At 44.2% G+C, this 22,424-nt stretch overlaps 2 protein-coding genes across 2 annotated transcripts; one reads left to right on the top strand and one right to left on the bottom strand.

Moving 5' to 3' along the window:
- Positions 1–2,270: 2,270 nt before the first annotated feature.
- LOC139380883 (TBCC domain containing 1) lies at positions 2,271–7,955 on the bottom strand. The gene is made up of 8 exons (XM_071124023.1): positions 7,437–7,955; positions 6,526–6,860; positions 6,105–6,260; positions 5,469–5,606; positions 4,967–5,195; positions 4,566–4,752; positions 3,925–4,428; positions 2,271–3,698 (listed from the first exon to the last, which is right to left on the bottom strand). The coding sequence occupies exons 2-8, from the start codon at positions 6,856–6,858 to the stop codon at positions 3,485–3,487; spliced, it is 1,761 nt and encodes a 586-aa protein (XP_070980124.1). The 5' UTR covers positions 6,859–6,860; positions 7,437–7,955; the 3' UTR covers positions 2,271–3,484.
- Positions 7,692–20,267, top strand: LOC139380884 (dnaJ homolog subfamily B member 11-like). Its single transcript, XM_071124024.1, has 10 exons — positions 7,692–8,193; positions 8,706–8,862; positions 9,596–9,693; positions 10,149–10,284; positions 10,806–10,948; positions 11,358–11,440; positions 11,537–11,594; positions 18,123–18,234; positions 18,494–18,653; positions 19,033–20,267. Exons 1-10 carry the CDS (start codon positions 8,120–8,122, stop codon positions 19,095–19,097), a joined length of 1,086 nt encoding a protein of 361 aa, XP_070980125.1. The 5' UTR covers positions 7,692–8,119; the 3' UTR covers positions 19,098–20,267.
- The last annotated feature ends 2,157 nt before the right edge of the window (positions 20,268–22,424 follow it).

Genomic DNA, 22,424 nt, shown 5'->3' with positions numbered 1-22,424 from the left:
CACCCGTGTAATGATCGTGCTGTTTAATCAGCTTCTTGATATGCCACACCTGTCAGGTGGATGGATTATCTTGGCAAATGAGAAATACTCACAAACAGGGATGTAAACAAATGTGTGCACAACATTTGAGAGAAATAAGCTTTTTGTGCAAATGGAAAATTTCTAGGATCTTTTATTTCAGCTCATGAAACATGGGACCAACACTTTACATGTTGCGTTTATATTTTTGTTCAGTATAAAAGCCATGGACGGGGGTAAACCCATCTGTTTGAGTTAGTTTTTCCAGCACAGGAAAACTTTCATGTAAATATTTTCAATGGCACTAGAATGCCAAATAGAAGACTGGAGTTCCAATCACGTTAAGTGTTTAGGCCAGGTGTCTGTAGGACATCAGTGCTGACGAGCTTTTACCCACATTCTAGTTCACGGATGGGGTTGAGCTGTGAGGTCTGGCAATAGTGCCATTCACTTACTGTGTATATCCCATGGCATCACACACAATTACTCTGTAAATATTACACTCCCATGACAATGTTTAGACTATTACATTGTTATTACTATGTCTGGCAGGATAAATCAGTCAAGTTTGACAGAAAATATTCAGAAGGACCATCCCATAACTATACCAAACGCACCACAGAAAATCACTGCTATGCTACTGCCACCATACAATCCCTGTGGCAAACCTGAGTGTCCTGTCCTGTCCACCACATCTGCATTAAAACCTATTCTGATGGAGCTGGTGGCAGCCCAGAGCCAAGCGGCCATATCCCTGTTACTCACCAGCCCATTTTGGACATGATATGTGGGCTAGGCTTGATAGATAGCAGTGGTCTGATGGTCCCCCTGAAGCCTGGATGTCTCTGGTCCTACCACCCAATCCCTTTTATATAACCAGCCTCCCAGTTTTATAAACAGTGGCGGCTATGAGAGGAACAATTGCTGTCATGAACATTTTAATAAAAAAATGAGTCAATGATTCTAGTGCCATTCAGTTTTTCCAGAAAAGCAAAGTGGGATTACAGCATAATGGTAACATGGTGACCGTGCCCTTTGACACCCTCTCTGCTGGTTTTCTGAAATGCCCCAACTCACCTCAACCCCCATACCCACAACACAGACCCACCTTGTATGCCCCCCCCAACTCACCTCAACCCCCATACCCACCACAACACAGACCCACCTTGTATGCCCCAACTCACCTCAACCCCCATACCCACCACAACACAGACCGACCTTGTATGCCCCCCCCAACTCACCTCAACCCCCATACCCACCACAACACAGACCCACCCTGTATGCCACCCTGCTCCCCTCACCCCCACCCAGCCTATGCCCACTGTGCCCACCACCTCATGCCAACAGTCTGCCCCGATGCAGGATGATATTGTCCTCCCAATAGTTGAAGTGACACAAGTTCTCTCCAGACGTAGTCACGTGTTCAACTAACAACAGCAGGGCAGAGAGGTGTGTGAGTGTGCTTGGAGACGTACATCAGACACAAGTTCCATTACACTAGAAGGCCATTTAGAAGCATGGCATTCTGAAAATCTGTCAAGTATGCATGCCAATATATCTCTTCCATACCTTCTCTAGGGCCAATGAATGTTCAAAAGAGACAAAGGAAGGAGTGACACCGAGGTGGAATTGTGCCACATCTGTTCCCCTCCAGTCTTAGCCAAAAAATAGTTAATGTACCAGTTCACAGTCCCTTTGCCCTGAATTGGCAAAATAAAGTCAAGCTATATCATGAGCCCGAACAGAGCCAAGACAGTATGGTTGGGAACGTTTCCAGGTAGTTCATAAGTAGAGAGCATTTAAAAGGGTATTATGGGATTGGTACACACATTTGACATTTCAATTCATGACATATACCCATTGATTCTTGAACAATATAACTTGTAAAGGCCTCATGAGCTTAGTTCAACTGTCATACCCCATCAAATCCCCAAATATCAGCTTGTTTTACTCCAATGTTTGTAAACAATGTAGTTGAAATATATATATATATATATTAAAAATGTAGTAGTGAACAACCACTGTATAGCCTCAAACATGGTTAAAACTATCATTTTGATCTTACAGATGGTCAGTCCTTGCCTCAGATTACCCCTTTAAAAGGTCATTGGCGTAATCTCTATGCATGTTGACTGTGCTACAGCTAATTGTAATGGTGTGTGATCAGTCCAACAGTATAAGTAAACATTGAGGTCGATATACAGGGTCTCTAGGAAAGAACGCTAATCATCAGCAACACATAAAATGGCACGTCAAGGCAAAAAAAACTAATCGTTTATTGATGTCTAAAGAACACTTGAGAACTAACTAAATTGTGCTCTTAGAAAACATTGTAAATGAATTCCATTGTAATTGTGTAGGCAGGGAGGCATAGTGCAATTGAATTGAAAGGCAAGTCACTGAGAACTAAACTACAGCAGTAAGGCATAACCACAATATCATCCATCCTTCTACACACTGAGGAAAAGGGAGAGGACTAACAAAGAAGGGATAGACTTAGGTTACCTAACACATCAGCATCCTCTGGCCCATGCTAGGCTAATGTTAACAGTACACAGATCTTTGCTTTAGGTCCACTGTCCCTTGACCCATATAATGGAATAGAACTGCTCCCTCAAAGGCATGTTTCTCTTCTCATTACACTAATGTGCCCTGTCATCCGTCCTCTTAGAGGTGCGTGTTGTCTGAAGACGACAGGCTTCAAATACCCATCCCAGGGAAGTACTAGCCTGGTCCCACATCTGTGTGTGCTCTTGCCATCTCCATTGATCATTTTGAAACAGTAGTAAGGAGTTGACATGATAGCACAATAGATTGGCACTCAGGCTAGGAAGGTACTAAATTCATTGGAATTTGTTGAAGAGGCAGACCTTTAAATTCATCACACCCTCTCTCCTATGCTACCAGAAAAGGCATATTAAGACGTAATATCATACATACTGTACAATCACATGAATACATTCATTCATTTCTTCTACATACTGGACAAGGTCAATCTCTGGATGAACAGCACAACCTGATTCCCTATTATTTCAATAGTACAGTACCCACTGCAGAGGCACCACACTACACAGATCTAACCAGTGTGGCTAACAATAGGTACCATGGTATTGTACCCCAAGTGCTCTATGACCACTGGCTCTGTCCTGATTCTCTACCCTGCACATCCGCACCATTGTTAAATACATGAGAGGGAGTGTACAAGTACACACTTCAGGAGAAGGGTAGAGAATCGGGACTCAACAGTCTCAGCTGGATGAAGGGGACGAGAACAGAGCCAGTCGTCTATACCAGACCACCCTCCTTCTGTAGTCTACTGATCCTCAGATCAGATCCTGCCTGGAACTGTGGACAGACAGCAGGCAAACAAAGAGATTAGAGGTGCTAGTGTCTGAGGCAAACCGCTGACTGTGAGGCAAAGGCAAAAGCTTTGTATGGGGATCTCCATCAACAAGAACCCAAAAAGTCAGCAAGGCAGATGCGTCTGTCCCACTTCCCGTATAGATGTCCCTTCCTGTCTGGTGTCATTGGTCCTGGCCTCCAGGCTGTCGCTGTCCGAGGGGTCCTGGGATGCGATGCAGGGGGGGATAAGGCTATCAAGCTCCTGCCTGTGTCCGGACTCCAACAGCCATTCATGGAACTTCTGCTCCACCAGTGCCTGGAACTGACGTCGCTGCTCCCTGAAAACAGAGACGCATGACTGAATAGAGGAACAAGAGAAACATTACCAGACCCCTCAGAGCTCACAACGCTGTAGGAAATCAGACATTTTAAAAGGGTTGCTTCATAATTCACATTGATCATGGAATCTGGGAAGCAGTTTGTGTTTTCATTCTCTGAGTCCAGGTCAGATTTCTCATTGTGTTAATAAATCTAGCAGTTTGGTCTTCTCTGTTAATGACTCACTTGTTCAGGTGGGCATCCTTCACCATCTTCTGCCAGTCCTGTACACTCTTCTCCCTCTCCTCATGGGCCTTCTGGTACAGCGATGGCAGCCCACCCGGCACCTCACACGTATCCCCCTCCATCCTGAAGGGCACCACAAGGGGGCAGAACTCAGCGGGCGGCAGCAGCCTGTAGGATCCAGGGTCTGGGATGGTACCCTCCACTCCCACCAGTAAGGGTTGGTCCCAGGCATTGGGCACCACAGCTAGACCCACACTGGCCATGTGATCCTCCAGGGAGGGGTAATGTGTGTGGAAGGGCCCCAGGGTGAGTGCAGTGTTCCCAGGGAGCAGTAGAGGCCGGGTGGGGGTGAGGGCGTGGATGGTACAGTAGGAGGAGGACCCTATGGCTAGACGGCCAGCCACACACACCACCTTGACGTTCTCACAGCTCTGGATGTGGATACTGGTCTCGATGGGACCCAGGACTACCGTGCTGTTACGACACTTGTCCAGGCTCACTGACCTGAAACACACACCACGGGGAATGCCATCTCATCTAAGAAAAGGGATATTTCTACTGAAATGGATCTGTTTTTGTAGTTAGACGGGGCATGCTACAGCTGTAGTGTCCAGTCTGACTATGTGTAGAGAACCTCTCACCTGAGTGGAGAGAGGAGGTAGATAAAGGCGTCACTGCAGCGGTGTATTTTGACGTTAGCTCCTGCTAGCTTGTCTGAGTCCTTGGCCAGGGTCTGTCTGAACACCTGTGACATCAGCACCATCTTGCTGCCTGGGGGGGCCGTGTGGGTGTTCCGGGCGATCTTAGCTCTCTTCATAGCTCCCTCCACTAGAGGACAGGAGAACAGACAGTCACAGACAGACAGCCATGCTTCAATCCTGATAGCTCTCTACATCTCCAACAGAAAAAAGGTGAGCTAGAAAACAGTTACAAGATAACGCACTCATTTCTATGAAACATACTAACACACCTTATTTGACTGTGCATATAAATATAAATGAATGATCCACATTAGGGTTTACTTTGGGTGGTAGTAACCTACCTTGCTGAGCCCAGGCCAGCTTCTTCCCAGACCTCAGGCAGGTTGACATCCCAAAGGGGTTGGGGACGAGGGCCTGTCTGAGCCATGCCAGCAGGGGGTGCAGGGAGAAGGAGCGGCCGAGTTTGGAGTACCCTGCTTGGGTCTGGAGTGGGGCTCTGGAGAGCAGCTTGTGGATGGGGTGGACGTTCCGGCCGCGGGACACTGAGCCCTCCAGCAGCAGGCTGAGGCCCTGTAGAGAAAATATGTTATTGTATTGTTGTTTACTGAAAAGGCAAATTGTTGTATTGTAAAAACTGAATGAACACTGCAACATATTGGGCATGTTATGGAACCTTTCACTGTTTTATACATTAATATATAGTTGAGGATGAGTGCATCCAAATGTCATCCTTTTCTGTATATAGTGCACTACTACAGAGCCCAGATGGCTCTGGTCAAAAGTAGTGCACTATATAGGGAATAGGTTTCCATTTGGGATACGGGCCATGTTCTCTCGCTTCACCTGTAGAGCCTCCAGAGAGACCTGGCTGTCCTTCACGGCTTGGCCGGACCCTGACAGCTGGCCTGGTTCTACTAGCAGCTCCAGCAGTTCACACAGGTGGGTCTGGAGGAAGGACAGGTGGGCCTGGTCGTCCCAGTTCTGATCACAGCAACAGGGTGAAAAGACTGAACAATGTTACAATGCATGGATATGGGTGCTAATGCAATGGGGTAGTATGTTTAAGCAATGAGGCACGAGGGGGTGTGGTATATGGCCAATATACCATGGCTAAGGCTGTTCTTATGCACAACGCAACATGGAGTGCCTGGCCACAGCCCTTAGCTGTGGTATATTGGCCATACACCACAAACCCCTGAGGTGATTTATTGCAATTATAAACTGTTTACTAACATAATTAGAGCAGTAAAAATACATGTTTTGTCATACCCATGGTATACTGTCTGATATATTATGGCTGTCAGCCAATCAGCATTCTGGGCTCAAACCACCCAGTTTATAATAAAATGTCAGTAACTAGACCATCAGAATATGTTTTGCTTAGAGATAGGTTAGAGAGACTTAATCGTAAAAACAGATTGTGTACATTTACACTCTCAGCCTGCCGTTAAACTTGTAAGCAATATAAAGCAACAGGACCTTATTTTGAGAGCTGGTCTTTGCCTCGCGGTCCGAGGAGGGGGAGCGAGAGCGGGGGCTTGGCCACTCTTCACCAATCAGAGACGTACGCAGAGACACCCGGTTCAGCTGCTGAATGTAGAGGAAGAGGAGGAACTGCAGCGTGTCCACACACAACTAGAAAAGAGAGAACAGGAAAATACAGAAAAAAATACAGAGATTCTGAACACAAACCAACACTTGACATAGGTCAGTGCCACAAGCAACACCTAAAAGGATAATGGACAGACTCCTGTGTCAAAGTCTGTTTAAACAAAAAAAAAAGTGCAGAATACAACAGGATAGATATTATTACAGTCCAACTGACAACACATCCCTGGGGGACATAGTCATACAGGTCTCTGCCCTTTTCTCATCCCTCCCTAGTGTGCTCACAGCTCACCTTGCTCCTCTGGCGGTCCAGCTCTCTGGGGGAGGAGCACTGGGACAGGTTCTCAGCCCACTCCAGCCTCTCCTCTGCAGGGTGACCAGCCAGCAGGTCAAAGGTCTCAAAGTAGAGCCAGGCCAGGTCCTCAGGGAGCTGCAGCTTGCCACAGGCAATGTGCCTCCACATGAGCCAGCCTAGCATGGGGAAGCAGCCCTCTCGCGAGCGCACGTAGGCAGCCATCTTGCGCAGGTAGTGCAGGCTGAGTTTGGTAGGGGGTGCAACCTGCAGAGCCCCCAAGAGGAAGGGCTCCATGCGAGGCCACACCGCCACACCACCACCCTGGTCCATGGCTGTTAGTGGGCCAAGAGGAGGAGGGAGTGGAAGAACAAAATAACTGGGTGAGAGGTCAGACAGAGGGGTGAGCATACAGTGAGTGTGGTGAGATATCTGAGCTATGGTAGTGCATTGAATTTAGAAGGTTGTAGACAAGAGTTCACCCATTCATTGGTGGCTTCTGGTCTGCTGTTCAATATTGCAGTATTATTAGGTAACTCGTATTTGAAAGGGCAACTAACTAGCTGTATTATAAAAACTGAATTTGAACCTTATGGGCAAACAGAATATCCCCTTTATAACTAGCTAGTGCACTAACGCACTCTAAATAATGTTCTATTGTATTTATGTGACTACTTGTTCCATTGCAAATGCCTGTGTTGTCTGACTTTGCTGTTCCTTCCTGGTGGACGCCGGATGTTCCCATGACAACAACTGGCCACTAGAGATGATCTGTAGGTAGCTGACAGCATTTGCTTTGTTTATTTATTTAGCAGGGGAACGTTAGCGAGCTAGTTAGCTAGCAACATGGCTTAGCAGCTGATACAAAGCAGTCAGACTAGCAGAGACAAAACACTTGACGCGTAGTTTACCTTGGCTTGTTCAGCAAGTTTCCACTAGTCCAAGCGATTTCTGGTCCTGCCTCGAAGTTCCAGGAAAAGTAACTGGTGATCAAGCTCCCTCATAAGTAAAATTAAAGTGTAGTACCTTACAGTATTTAGCTAGCTACCTGGCTTTTGGCTATGGTTTGTTTACTATGCTGTGAATGTGATCAGCACGTAGAGAACGTTCGACGTTCTTCCTATTTGGCGCCACTGCTGGTTCTCATCTGTTGCGCGCGACTACACAGAGCGACGGTCGCGCGCACATTGCACTGCCTGGTGGTGCGTCAAGTCCGACGTAAACGGAGAATATTTTTGACGGTTCTTTTTTTGTCGATATTGCTGAAAGGCACCAGGCATATTGTAAGAATCCGATGCACATTCTACATTCATCCACTAGAAAATATATTGCAAAGATATTTTAAAAAGTGTACACCGGCTTTTATTGTTGTTGCTTTAAGAGCTATATATATAATTGGCAGTATATTTTCTATTGGATGCATGTAGGATGTGCCTCTGATATACACGGTGGGCGGGCGTTAGCACGAGAGGCGGGACTTCCAGGCAGCATGTGGGCGGTTCTGATTTGACAGAAGGAAAAGGATCAGTGACCGAAAGGAACCCTATCGCAAACGCCGGGTTGTTCTGTTGGTTTCTTGAAGATACTGGTATCTATGGCCGTTAAAGGGATGAATCTATGCAGTGTTTGCTGTCTTGCCCTTTATTTCGTTACAGCAGTGCTTGCAGGGTAAGTACTTCTATATTACCCGAACACACCGTCTCTGCAATGGTCAAACCGGTTCAAACGCGGTATCGCTAGCTGGTACACATGTTTAATTGTGATTGGTCTACGCTTCTGAAGCCCATTCTCCATGTGTAAAATAGCTAACGTTAGCTAGCTACTATTTGGAGGGGTAAATAAGCAATCTCAGCAACGTGAACAACACTGTTAATAAAGCCCTTGTTCATAGAGTAGTGAACATCACCCTGCCAGATCCTTTGTTTCCAGTATCGTGAATCTACTCGAGGGAATGACATGGAAGAGTGGGCGAACTTGCTCAACTGGCTTTGTACTCAAAAATGAGAGCCGTTGATATCAAACTGAATTACTCTGGACTGGGTGATGCCCATTTTGAATTATTTACTTCACAAAACCACACGTTTGTGAACCCTACTCCACTTGTCACTATCATGAAGGGAAACTATCTAAGATCCGGTAGGTAGCTAGACACCCTCTCTTATTTTCACCTCTATCTACAGGCGAGATTTCTACAAGATCTTGGGGGTGAGCAAGTCTGCATCTGTGAGGGACATCAAGAAGGCTTACAGAAAGCTGGCTCTCCAGCTGCACCCTGACAGAAACCAAGATGACCCAACTGCTGCAGACAAATTCGCAGACCTGGGGTCAGCCTATGAGGTAGGAAGTGAACCCCTGTATCACTTATCTCTATGGTAATTGTTATTTGCATGGCACTTTCGTTTTACAATATGTGCTATCAATATGATGCCACGATGATCTTGTCTTGTATAGCTAGTCTCAGAAACTATACCCATCAACATCATTGTCAGTCTCATGAAGAGATGTAAAATAACTGAATGGCAACTGAGTGTTGAGATGATAGTACTCTATTGTTATGTATAATTTATAAACTTTTTATAATAGTCATTTGATCTGGGTGTGTAGTAATATTTGGCTTCAGCATGCTATCTCATTTTCGTTACGATCGATCGAGGCACCGAAACGAAAGTATTTTGTAAGAAACTGAAGCGACCTATTTGGTTGTTGTTGGAAACGACATAGTGATTTTGATTGGCCAAGAAGACCGTGTGGCTGCCTCTGATTGGCTCATACTGTGGTCAGTGTTCTCTCATGAAAGCACGACGTGGAGCACTCGGAGCGGCTCAGTGAAACGTTCCATGATGCGCACCTCACCAGTGGCATCATGATCACTGATAAGGCGTAGATTTGAAACATCATCCAATTTCATGATTGATACATATTGCATGGTTAAGCTATTTAAGTGTGTGAAATGTGATGTTAAGAATTTGTAATTAAAGTTCATTTCATGTCGCTAATGTAAAGAAACCATGATCTCTACAGTATTTTGTGACTTAAAAAGAGTTCATCCCTGATGTTGTGCTGTTTGTAGGTGCTCTCTGATGAAGAGAAGAGAAAGCAGTATGATGCATACGGAGAGGATGGTCTGAAAGAGGGCCACCATGGTTCTCACAATGATATCTTCTCCAGGTACAGGATGTTTACCTAATAGGTTACTATTTCAGTCCAAGTCAAGTACTGCTTGTAGTGGGAGCTTGTAATTTAACACACCTCTGCCTGGTATTAAGCATTTATTACAAAGTAAAGCCCTGGTAAGCCTGGTCTCGGAGCGACCACATAGACATATACCCACAAGTATGATGAGGATATCATTGTTAAGCTCCGAGATCATATATTCTGAAACCATCATGTACAGTATAGGTGCTGGTGCTCATTTTGAGTGCTCGAACTGTTTACATTTAGGTGCAGGATCTACACAATACTTTTGAGATAATATTCTGTAAGAGGAACAGGAGCTCAAGCAGTAGAACATTTGAGGTGCCGGTACTCAGCTCCTGTGAGCTCCTGTCTATGTCAAGCACTGGCTACATTCCAAATAATGTCTCTTACCCCACTGTTACCTCACACTCTGTTGCCTCTTCCAGTTTCTTTGGTGACTTTGGCTTCATGTTTGGAGGAAACCGGCAAGGACAGCAGGACAGGAACATCCCCAGAGGAAATGACATTGTGCTGGACCTGGAGGTCACACTCGAAGAGGTGTACTCTGGGAACTTTGTAGAGGTATACTTCAACCCTTATTGTGTTCTGTATATACTGTCCATATCCAACATCTGTCTTGCCTACTACTTACTTAAACTACCTACTTTGCACTGTTTAGTAAAAATGTATGTAATAAGCATAAAATAACATACTAGGCTCCTCCATACTGAGAATGCGTCATCTAAAATGCGCAATTGCGTATATTTCCGCCATTCGTTAATTTTGGTACGCTGCGTAACCTTGTGTGATTTATCAGCTGTTGTCTAACGACTCTCTTCAATGGTGTGCAGTGAATTCTACTAGATATCAAGCTGAATGGAGTATGACATCCTGGCATTGAAAGCATACTGAATAAAAAAATAAAAAAATGTCACCTACTATAGAACTTTATATTTTCACATATCCAAAATGCTACTATTTAGAACGCAAGTACGAGTATTCTGACATGGCTACTGTATACAATTAGTATGCTCCACCAGGCCTACCCTATTCCAACACATATACGTCCTAATCTCATCACGTCACCTATATGTACATCTCAGGTTGTTCGTAACAAGCCTGTAGCCAAAGAGGCCCCTGGGAAACGGAAATGCAACTGCAGACAGGAAATGAGGACGACGCAACTCGGACCTGGACGCTTCCAGATGAGCCAGGAAGTAGTGTGTGATGAGTGTCCCAATATAAAGTGAGTCACTGCTTCAGGGGTGCTGCTTTGTGGTTGACTCTGTCCTGTTCCTATCCTGTCATGTGCATGACAACAAAACGAATGTCTGTGCAAATTGATACATTTTAAAGGTGTGTTTTATACCAGTGGTTCCCAACCAGGGGTACTAGGACCCTGGAGGTACTTGGCAAATCCACAGGGGTGACTTGAGAAGACTCTGGTTGGCCTATTGGTAAAAATGCACATGAGGGGATACTTCAGGGGTACTCCAGGCAGAACAAAATATAGTTGGTGGTACAGTAACTGAGAAAGGTTGGGAACCTCTGTTCTATACTGTCATATTGACTGTGCATCTGGTTAAGACTGTTAACACAGGAGTCAATGGGTTCTTTCTTTATGTGATGAGGATGATAATGTCTTATAATCCCAGGCTGGTGAATGAGGAGAGAACTCTGGAGGTAGAGATTGAACAGGGAGTGAGAGATGAGATGGAGTACCCTTTCATTGGGGAAGGTAAGCTACTTACTCAACCATCAGGATAATGGGCATATAAAATAAAGTGTTTACAAGTGGTATCAGTGTCTAACTCACGACTACGTCTGTCTCAAGGCGAACCTCACATCGATGGAGAGCCAGGGGACCTACGCTTCCGCATCAAAGTTATGAAGTAAGAGCAGCATTTCCATGTTTCACAAATAACATAGTGGTTCTAATCAGGCTACTATTAACTTCTATAACTTCTCTAGGAGCCATGCTTTGTTGGTATAGGACATTATGTCAACACTAATACATTAGTGTTATGTAAAGATCAGTGGAGGCTGCTGAGGGGAGGACGGCTCATAATAATGTCTGGAAGGGAGTGAATAGAACGGTATGAAACACATGTTTGATATCCTTTACTCCATTCCATCTATTAAACGCCATTCAGGCCATTACTATGAGCCATCCTCCCCTCCGCAGCCTCCACTGGTAAAGATTTTTGGAATGTTCCCTACTTGCATTCACCATTCACTATGCAACTCAAACCTTGTATCTAAACTCAGCAAAAAAAGAAACGTCCTCTCACTGTCAACTGCATTTATTTTCAGCAAACTTAACATGTGTAAATATTTGTATGAACATAAGATTCAACAACTGAGACATAACCTGAACAAGTTCCACAGACATGTGACGAACAGAAATTGAATAATGTGTCCCCGAACAAAGGGGGGGGGTCAAAATCAAAAGTAACGGTCAGTAGCTGGTGTGGCCACTAGCTGCATTAAGTACTGCAGTGCATCTCTTCCTCATGGACTGCACCAAATTTGCCAGTTCTTGCTGTGAGATGTTACCCCACTCTTCCACCAAGGTACCTGCAAGTTCCCGGACATTTCTGGGGGGAATGGCCCTAGCCCTCATCCTCCGATCCAACCGGTCCCCGACGTGCTCAATGGGATTGAGATCCGGGCTCTTCGCTGGCCATGGCAGAACATTGACATTCCTGTCTTGCAGGAAATCACGCACAGAACGAGCAATATGGCTGATGGCATTGTCATGCTGGAGGGTCATGTCAGGATGAGCCTGCAGGAAGGATACCACATGAGAGAGGAGGATGTCTTCCCTGTAACGCACAGTGTTGAGATTGCCTGCAATGACAAGAATCTCAGTCCGATGATGCTGTGACACACCGCCCCAGACCATGACGGACCCTCCACCTCCAAATCGATCCCGCTCCAGAGTACAGGCCTCGGTGTAACGCTCATTTCTTCTACGATAAACGCGAATCCGACCATCACCCCTGGTGAGTCAACCGCGACTCGTCAGTGAAGAGCACTTTTTGCCAGTCCTGCCTGGTCCAGCGATGGTGGGTTTGTGCCCATAGGAGACGTTGTTGCCGGTGATGTCTGGTGAGGACCTGCCTTACAACAGGCCTACAAGCTCTCAGTCTAGCCTCTTTCAGCCTATTGCGTACAGTCTGAGCACTGATGGAGGGATTGTGCGTTCCTGGTGTAACCCGGGCGATTGTTGTTGCCATCCTGTACCTGTCCCCAGGTGTGATGTTCAGATGTACCGATCCTGTGCAGGTGTTGTTACACGTGGTCTGTCACTGCGAGGACGATCAGCTGTCCGCCATCTCCCTGTAGCTCTGTCTTAGGCATCTCAAAGTACGGACATTGCAATTTATTGCCCTGGCCAGATCTGCAGTCCTCATGTCTCCTTGCAGCATGCCTAAGGCATGTTCACGTAGATGAGCAGGGACCTTGGGCATCTTTCTTTTGGTGTTTTTCAGAGTCAGTAGAAAGGTCTCTTTAGTGACTTAAGTTTTCATAACTGTGACCTTAATTGCCTACCGTCTGTAAGCTGTTAGTGTCTTAAAGACCGTTCCACAGGTGCATGTTCATTAATTGTTTATGGTTCATTGAACAAGCATTGGGAAACAGTGTTTAAAACCTGTTATGGCTAGGCGTGCCTCAAGCGACCCACCTCGACAACATCCAGTGAAATTGCAGAGCGCCAAATTCAAATGACAGAAATCGTAATATTAAACTTTCATGAAAATACAAGTGTCATACATCATTTAAAAGATAAACGAATTGTTAATCCAGCCGCGTTGTCAGATTTCAAAAAGGCTTTACGGCAAAAGCACACCATGTGATTGTCTGAGGACAGCGCCCCGCATACAAAAGCATGAAAAACATCCAGCCAAGCAGATGCACCCCGAAAGTCAGAAATAGCAATAATATAAATCCCTTACCTTTGAAGATCTTCATCTGGTTGCAATCACATAACAAATGGTCCTTTTGTTCGATAAAGTCATTCTTCTTCTTCTCTTCCTTTCTTTATATCCCCAGAAAGTTTCTTTGGCGCGCTTCATTCAATCATCCACCGGTTTCCCCTCGTTCAAAATGCTAACACAATTAATCCCAAATTTTACCAATAAACTTGGTCCAAACATGTCAAACAACTTTCCTAATGAATCCTCAGGTACCCTAATATGTAAATAAACAATGAAGTTTAAGACGGAAAATAGTATATTCAATACCGGAGATAAATAACCAAGTGCGTGCCCTCACCGGAGTGCGTCACAATCATTTTCCAAGCAAGCAGATTCATCACGAAAGTCAGAAATGGCTATAAAATAAATGGCTTATCTTTGAAGATCTTCATCTTTTTGCAATCCCAAATGTCCCAGCTACACAATGAATGGTCTTTTTGTTCGATAAAGTCCTTTATATCCCAAAAATGTCTGTTTTATTTGGCGCGTTTGATTCAGAAATACACCTGTTCCAACTCACCCAACATGCCTACAAAGGAATGTAAAAAGTAACCTGTAAACTTGGTCCAAACATTTCAAACAACGTTTGTTATCCAACCTTCAGGATCCTAATATGTAAATAACCAATCAAATTTAAGACGGAATAAACTGTTTCCAATACCGGAGAAAAACAACAAGGAGCGCGCAGTCATTCACCCGCACCAAAATACTAGAGTCCTTCTGAGTGACACTTAGAAAGAATACGACTACTTCTTCATTTAAAAAAAACATTGAACAATTTCTAAAGACTGTTGACATTTAGTGGAAGCCATAGGAACTGCAATCTGGGTCCTAGAAATGTGGGGTTCCCAAGAATTGGAATATCCAATGACCTCAATTTTCCCCTGGATGGATTGTCCTTGGGGTTTTGCCAAATCAGTCTTTTATACTCAGACATTATTTTAACAGTTTTAATTTAGTGTTTTCAGTTTTACTTTAGAGTGTTTTCTATCCAATACTACCATGCATATGCATGTCCTAGCTTCTGGGCCTGAGTAACAGGCAGTTTACTTTGGGCACCTCAGTCATCCAAATTTCCAAATACTGCCCCCTATCCCTAAGAAGTTTTAAACCCTTTACAATGAAGATCTGTGATGTTATTTGGATTTTTACGAATTATCTTTAAAAGACAGGGTCTTTGCAAAGGGATGTTTCTTTTTTTGCGAAGTTTATATGCTTGCTGTATGCAAATACGTTCTCACTCTGTTAGGTAGCCTGTCTCTCTCTATTATATAAGATGTAGGTTGTCAGTTGTGGAAGCTGTTTTGTGTTGTTTATGTGACTCAACCCTTCTGTCCACTACAGGCTTTATTCTTTCCCTCTCCCTGTTAGAGAACTTGATACACCGGTGTCTATTTAAGTGATCATGCCAGAGAAGCCGGTGTTTGGAGGATACAGTTGAAGTCAGAAGTTTACATACACCTTAGCCAAATACATTTGTTGTTCACAATTCCTGACATTGTATCCTAGTAAAAATTCCCTGTCTTAAGGTCCGTTAGGATCACCACTTTATTTTAAGAATGTGAAATGTCAGAATAATAGTAGAGAGAATGATTTATTTCAGCTTGTATTTCTTTCATCACATTCCCAGTGGGTCAGAAGTTTACATACTCAATTAGTATTTGGTAGCATTGCCTTTTAAATAGTTGAACTTGGGTCAAACATTTCGGGTGGCCTTCCACAAACGTTTCACAATAAGTTGTGTGAATTTTGGCCCATTCCTCCTGACAGAGCTGGTTTAACTGAGTCAGGTTTGTAGGCTTCCTTGATCACACACGCTTTTTGAGTTCTGCCCACAAATTGTCAATAGGATTGAGGTCAGGGCTTTGTGATGGCCACTCCAATACCCTGAATTTGTTGTCCTTAAGCCACTTTGCCACAACTTTGGAAGTATGCTTGGGGTCATTGTCCATATGGAAGACCCATTTGCAACCAAGCTTGAACTGATGTCTTGAGATGTTGCTTCAATATATCCACATAATTTTCCTACCTCATGATGCCATCTATTTTGTGAAGTGCACCAGTCCCTCCTGCAGCAAAGCACCCCCACAACATGATGCTGCCAACACCGTGCTTCACGGTTGAGATGGAGTTCTTCGGCTTGCAAGCCTCCCCATTTTTCCTCCAAACATAACGATGTTCATTATGGCCAAACAGTTCTATTTTTGTTTCATCAGACCAGAGAACATTTCTCCAAAAAGTACGATCTTTGTCCCCATGTGTTGTTGCAAACCGTAGTCCGGCTTTTTTATGGCGGTTTTGGAGAAATTGCTTCTTCCTTGCTGAGCGGCCTTTCAGGTTATGTCAATATAGGACTAGTTTTACTGTGGATATAGATACTTTTGTACCTGTTTCCTCCAGCATCTTCACAAAGTCCTGATTTGCACTTTTCGCACCAAAGTACTTTCATCTCTAGGAGACAGAACGCGTCTCCTTCCTGAGCGGTATGACGGCTGCGTGGTCCCATGGTGTTTATACTTGCTTACTATTGTTTATACAGATAAATGTGGTACCTTCAGGTGTTTGGAAATTGCTCCCAAGGATGAACCAGACTTGTGGAGGTCTACAATTGTTTTTTCTGAGGTCTTGGTTGATTTCCCCCCCCCCCCCCCAAATAGCCTATCAGAAGCTTCTAAAGCCATGACATCATTTTCTGGAATTTTGTAAGCTGTTTAAAGGCACAGTCCATTTAGTGTATGTAAACTTCTGACCCACTGGAATTGTGATACAGTGAAATAATCTGTCTGTAAACAATTGTTGGAAAAATGAATTTGCATGCACAAAGTAGATGTCTTAACCAACTTGCCAAAACTATAGTTTGTTAACAAGGAATTTGTGGAGTGGATGAATAACGAGTTTAAATGACTCCAACCTAAGTGTATGTAAACTTCCGACTTCAACTGTATATTTGGCATGGGTGTTGTTCGTCGAGGGCCAGCAAACCGTGCCAATATATCCTCAACACCGGCTTCGATGGCATTATCACTTTTATACAACAGGTTACCAACATATTCAAATATTGATTGACATATTTTAATTGAAAGCATTATTTTGATGCATTTTTTTCATACTATTTAGTCCTTCCACAAGATATTGTCCCGAAACAAATCTAGGGTTGCTACCCAAACCGGATGGTCGTTCATTCTATTGGTTTGGTTGCCAGAGACGCGACCCAGTCGTTCAGTCTTTTTGTTCTGTATCTATGGATGCGACAGTCGTTCGTTCTAAATGTTACATTGCCATACTGGCTGGCAACATTCTTATCCCTTGCTTGCTGGCTAGCCAACTACGGCTAACATATTCCCGTCAAACAGTGCAGAAAGAATAACAAAAGGAGCTTCATTTGTTTAAGCTGTTTTCTCGTGACATTTATTTGGATACATCCATAACAATGAGCTAATGAGGCACGATTTGACCTGGCATTAGAAAATGTGCTCTCTCGTCAGGACACTGTTGTTCAGAGGAGCTAGCCAACAACACAGCTAACACAATCACTTCAAACTGAAGCTGGGAAGACTGCAAACTAGCTGCACTTCATTTCATTTGAACTTTTTTCAATTGACCTTTCTTTGTATATCCATAAAAAATGATGCTAGCTGATTCATCATTTCGACTGGCTGAGAAACGCTGCCTGCCTCCCTCTCTCGTCCCGACTGCCGACCCCTACACGTTCATTACTATGAGACAGTTGGAGAGCTGAATACTGAAACAATGTTGCAAATGTCGGAGGGACAGACCATAACACGGAACCCAAACCGTCTGCGCGCGTGCGCAATCGTGCATACATGTATTTTTTGTTCCCCCACACCAAACGCGATCACGACACGCAGGTTAAAATATCAAAACAAACTCTGAACCAATTATATTAATTTGGGGACAGGTCGAAAAGCATTAAACATTTATGGCAATTTAGCTAGTTAGCTTGCACTTGCTAGCTAATTTGTCCTATTTAGCTAGTTTGCTGTTTCTAGCTAACTTGTCCTGGGATATAAACAGTTATTTTACCTGAAATGCACAAGGTCCTCTACTCTAACAATTAATCCACACATTATCCTTTCCAGGCTTTTTCTTCTCTTGACAATATTTTGCAATTGGCAACTTTCATAAATTACTTGCATTACCACCACCAATATTTATTTCTGCTCTAATTATGTTATTAACCAGTTTATAATAGCAGTAAGGCATTTCGGGGGATTTGTGATATATAGCCAATATACCACGGCTAAGGGCTGTATCCAGGCACTCCGCGTTGCGTTGTGCTTAAGAATAGTCCTTAGCCGTGCTATATTGGCCATATTACCCCCCCCCCCCCCCGGGGCCTTTTATTGGTTAACTAACATCTTGTCAATTGTGGAAGCTGTTTTGTTGAAGCGTGATTTAGTAATGTATGTGTACTGACAGACATCCAGTGTTTGAGCGGCGAGGAGATGACCTGTACACTAACGTCACCATCTCCCTGGTGGAGGCTCTGGTTGGCTTTGAGATGGACATCACACACCTGGACGGCCATAAGGTAACTATGGACGAGTGAAGCTAAGAAATACATGCATACACTTTTACTGCCATGTACTGAAATGTTTTGGGGAGGGGAGCTTGTGTTGAGCCATCATTGCCCCATTCTCAAAAAGCACACAAAAAGACTGGTTGAAAAGCAAAAAATATGCATTTTTGTTCTGTCTAGAAAATAAAGTATTTATTCATAATAATGAAGTGTATTCTAAAAGGTATTCTAAGGAATCAGTGACACACTTTGACTGCTCCTCTGACTACAGGTCCACATTGTGAGGGACAAGATTACTAAGCCTGGTGCTCGGGTGTGGAAGAAAGGAGAAGGCCTGCCCAACTTCGACAACAACAACATCCGTGGCTCTCTCATTGTCTCCTTCGACGTCGAGTTCCCAGAGACACAGCTGAATGACAATCAGAAAGAGGGTAAGGAGGAGGCCTATAAAGATGGGTGGGGGGGATGTGACTTGTAATGTATTTTCTTATGAGTTTGAGTTAATTAATGGTGCCAGGAAAGTAGACTGAATGTTATATATCAGAGCTGGTATATACGAGGTATGGGTATTGTTGATGCGTATTAAGACTCAGAGGCAAAGGACATGCCCGTAGAACAGTCCCCCCCCCCCCCAAACTGTAAGCGACACATATACATCTCAATAAATCGTCTTCGTATTGCTGACTTTACACCACTGACGGGGAGACAATAACGGAACACATTAACTTCTCAGATATGAAAGATTATGAAAAAATGTAATTATGATCATAATCGATAGTCATTTACAATTGGGGCTTGCTTTTGTTCCAGGAGTGAGGGCGATTCTGAAGCAGGCATCGGTACAGAAGGTTTACAACGGACTACAGGGATACTGACACACCAACAGACAGAATCTGGACTGAGTTCTGTGCTACAAAACACACAAAGGAACAAGCACAGGGGTGTATTTATTTTCAGATTGTTCTCAGGATGGGTTGACTTGATTTGTTTTATTTTTTAATATTCTACATTCTGAAGGTGACTTGACATTGTCTATTTTCTTTTAAAGAAGTCCTTGTTATATTTCACATTGACAGGGTGAAACTACACCATATTTATACTTTTAATTTTCTTGCCCTCGTCCCAATTTTTTACTACCACCATTTCTTTGTCACTCATTTTACTTTGTCTTTTTTAATTCACCTTCAATTTCAACTACTGTCATCCAATGTGAACCACTATCACAGACATGTTTGATTATCAAAGCCCACTATCTGATGTTAAACCTTTATCACACCTGACGGGGCACTAAAAGAGGAGCTGGACTGAGGCAAAGGACTCTGAAATCAAAGGACCATCTCATGGACCTCAGCAAGACTGGAATACTATTCGCCTCCCTGTTCTGATAACTTTCACAGATGTAATACTGTACTAGGGAATTTCATCTTGAGTGATTTTGACTCCTCTGACACCTTCAACAATTCTGTCATTTATAGGTTTTTGGTCATATATGTTTTCAGTAATATCTCAAAACGCTTTGTAAATAGGAAAGAAACTACATATTGTTATTTTTGTTGTTGCTTTTGTTGAGTTGGATCGTATCTTTCGATGTCTTCTTTGGGGGCAATGTCTTGAGTGTTCTGTCTGTTGAAAGAGAGGCCACAGAGAATGGACCTGTTGAGCTGCCTCGCATAACCTCGTCATCAGGGTAGGATTTTACCATGGAGAGACACTCTGGCTCCACCCACCACCATCCACACCTCTTGCGCCTCCTTTCAGCCTGTTCTGCGTCCCAAATGACACCCCACCTGTATATTACACTACTTCCGACCGGTCCCCTTGGGGCTCTGACCGGTCCCCATGGGGCTCTGACCGGGGCCCCATGGGGCTCTGTTCAAAAGTAGGACACTAGATAGGGAATAAGGTTTAATGTCAGACACAGACCTAGGTTGTCTGGACTACTCTTCCTGGTGGAATGGGGCTACTGTTTTCCAGAGTGCTACAGTACAGGAGGGAGAAGTGTACTTTCAGCTGAGAGTTCAATTAAAAGTTTATATAAATAATGACTCAAGGATTATTTTAGTGTGTCAATTTAAGGATGTGAGCTATGTCTCCAGTATGTCTATCAGTCACTATGTACATGGAGACCACAGGAGGTTGGTGGCACCTTAATTGGGGAGAACAGGCTGGTGGTAATGCCTGGAGAGGACTGGTATCAAACACAAGGGTTCCAGGTGTTAGATGCCATTCCATTTGCGCCGTTTCAGACATTATCCTCTCCTTAGAAGCCTGCTGTGGTAAAGACAAGCGAGCCAATATATTACCAGGAGAGGGCCCGACATGTCACCAGGAGAGGGCCGATATACCACTAGAAGAGGGCGCAACATATTACCAGTAAAGGGCCCAATTGGCAGCATGTAGCCAAGTGGTTAGAGCGTTGTGCCAGTAACCGAAAGGTTGCTGGATGGAATCCCCGAGCTGACAATGTAAAAATCTGTTGTTCTCTCTGAGCAAGGCAGTTAACCCACTATTTCCTGGGAGCCGAACACGTTGGTGTCGAGTATGGCAGCCACCCTGCACCTCTCTGATTCAGAGGGGTTGGGTTAAATGCGGAAGACACATTTCAGTTGAATATATTCAGTTGTACCACTGACTAGGTATCGCCCTTTCCAATATATTACCAGTAGAGGGCGGTAAGTGTGCAGTGAATGTTAAAGCAGCCAAGGATGCCTGCTGCTACGACTCCTTGAGGAGTCATTGGTCCACTCTATATCCAGGCCTCAGGACCTCACATAGCTCTTGGTTATATAATTGAATTCACATGATTGTTATGGCTTTATAGATTGATTGTTAGTGATCTATGCATTTTGTTGATGGGCAGTTCCTTATCTCCCGCATTCGTTCTGGTTTTACTGCTGTGATTGGCTGACTTTATTGGTCAGATTATAGGAATGTGGTGTCTCTAATCATGTGCTTGAATGAGAGGATCAGGCAGTGTGTGTGCGAGAGTCTATCAGACTGTGTATCGTACTGTGTGTGTATGTGGTCCGTATGACGCTGTTAACCCCTTGTAGCCACACCTCCACTCTATCTGACCTCTTTGTGACCCAGCTGGTTCAACTTATTCTGTAAGACTGTCTGTCACCGACTGAGGATACGTCCCAAATGGTACCCTATTCCCTATATAGTGCACTACTATAGACCAGGGCCCATAGTGCTCTTCCCTATATAGTGCACTACTACAGACCAGGGCCTATAGTGCTCTTCCCTATATAGTGCACTACTATAGACCAGGGCCCATAGTGCTCTTCCCTATATAGTGCACTACTATAGACCAGGGCCCATAGTGCTCTTCCCTATATAGTGCACTACTATAGACCAGGGCCTATAGTGCTCTTCCCTATATAGTGCACTACTATAGACCAGGGCCTATACTGCTCTTCCCTATATAGTGCACTACTTTAGACCAGGGCCCATAGTGCTCTTCCCTATATGGTGCACTACTATAGACCAGGGCCTATAGTGCTCTTCCCTATATAGTGCACTACTTTAGACCAGGGCCCATAGTGCTCTTCCCTATATAGTGCACTACTTTAGACCAGGGCCCAAAGTGCTCTTCCCTATATAGTGCACTACTATAGACCAGGGCCCATAGTGCTCTTCCCTATATAGTGCACTACTATAGACCAGGGCCCATAGTGCTCTGGTCAAAATGTATGCCCTACATATAAGGAACAGAGTGCCTTTTGGGATGCAGAGTCAATCTCAACTTAGTCCCCAGATGAGATCTACCCATCCCTCCTCCTCCACCCCTCTACCCCGCATGTGGGAGGGACAGTGGGCGGAAGGTTGTCTGGGAGTTTGTCTGGTTGGGTGCAAGCAGGGGATGTCCACATGACTCAGTTTAGTATGGGGATTTTATAGTGTGGTGACAAGCGCATCTGCCCACCAGCATGCATGTGTTTGTGTGTGCTGCATGTGTGTGTATTTGTCTGCATTTGTGTGTGTGTGTGTGTGTGTGTGTAAGAATACATGGGAGGTCTTCCTGTGTCTGGGAGGTGCTTTCCCAAAACTGATTACCCCATACATCTCTAATATCTGACAGTAAATCAGGTTTATAATGCAGATATTGCATTTATTTATTTTCTCCCATCTTACAATGATGGCTTTGTGTCCAAACTGCACACAACTGTGTGTATGATGAGCCCCCACAGAGATAGCCC

The sequence above is a fragment of the Oncorhynchus clarkii genome, chromosome 22 (assembly GCF_045791955.1).
Source record: "Oncorhynchus clarkii lewisi isolate Uvic-CL-2024 chromosome 22, UVic_Ocla_1.0, whole genome shotgun sequence".
Taxonomy (NCBI): domain Eukaryota; kingdom Metazoa; phylum Chordata; class Actinopteri; order Salmoniformes; family Salmonidae; genus Oncorhynchus; species Oncorhynchus clarkii.
Note: the sequence above shows the minus strand (reverse complement) of the source record. Positions and strands in the feature narration are given on the sequence as shown.

What these genes read in the sequence shown, in the direction of transcription:
- LOC139380883 (XM_071124023.1), bottom strand. Translation starts at nt 6,858, where the DNA reads ATGGACCAGGGTGGTGGTGTGGCGGTGTGGCCTCGCATGGAGCCCTTC. An exon ending in GCTGGCCTGGGCTCAGCAAG is followed by an intron (nt 4,753 to 4,966) that starts GTAGGTTACTAC and finishes CCTGTCCTCTAG; the next exon opens with TGGAGGGAGCTATGAAGAGA. An exon ending in AAGGATGCCCACCTGAACAA is followed by an intron (nt 3,699 to 3,924) that starts GTGAGTCATTAA and finishes CTCTGTTTTCAG; the next exon opens with GGAGCAGCGACGTCAGTTCC.
- LOC139380884 (XM_071124024.1), top strand. Translation starts at nt 8,120, where the DNA reads ATGGCCGTTAAAGGGATGAATCTATGCAGTGTTTGCTGTCTTGCCCTT. An exon ending in GTACCCTTTCATTGGGGAAG is followed by an intron (nt 11,441 to 11,536) that starts GTAAGCTACTTA and finishes GTCTGTCTCAAG; the next exon opens with GCGAACCTCACATCGATGGA. An exon ending in GAATGACAATCAGAAAGAGG is followed by an intron (nt 18,654 to 19,032) that starts GTAAGGAGGAGG and finishes CTTTTGTTCCAG; the next exon opens with GAGTGAGGGCGATTCTGAAG.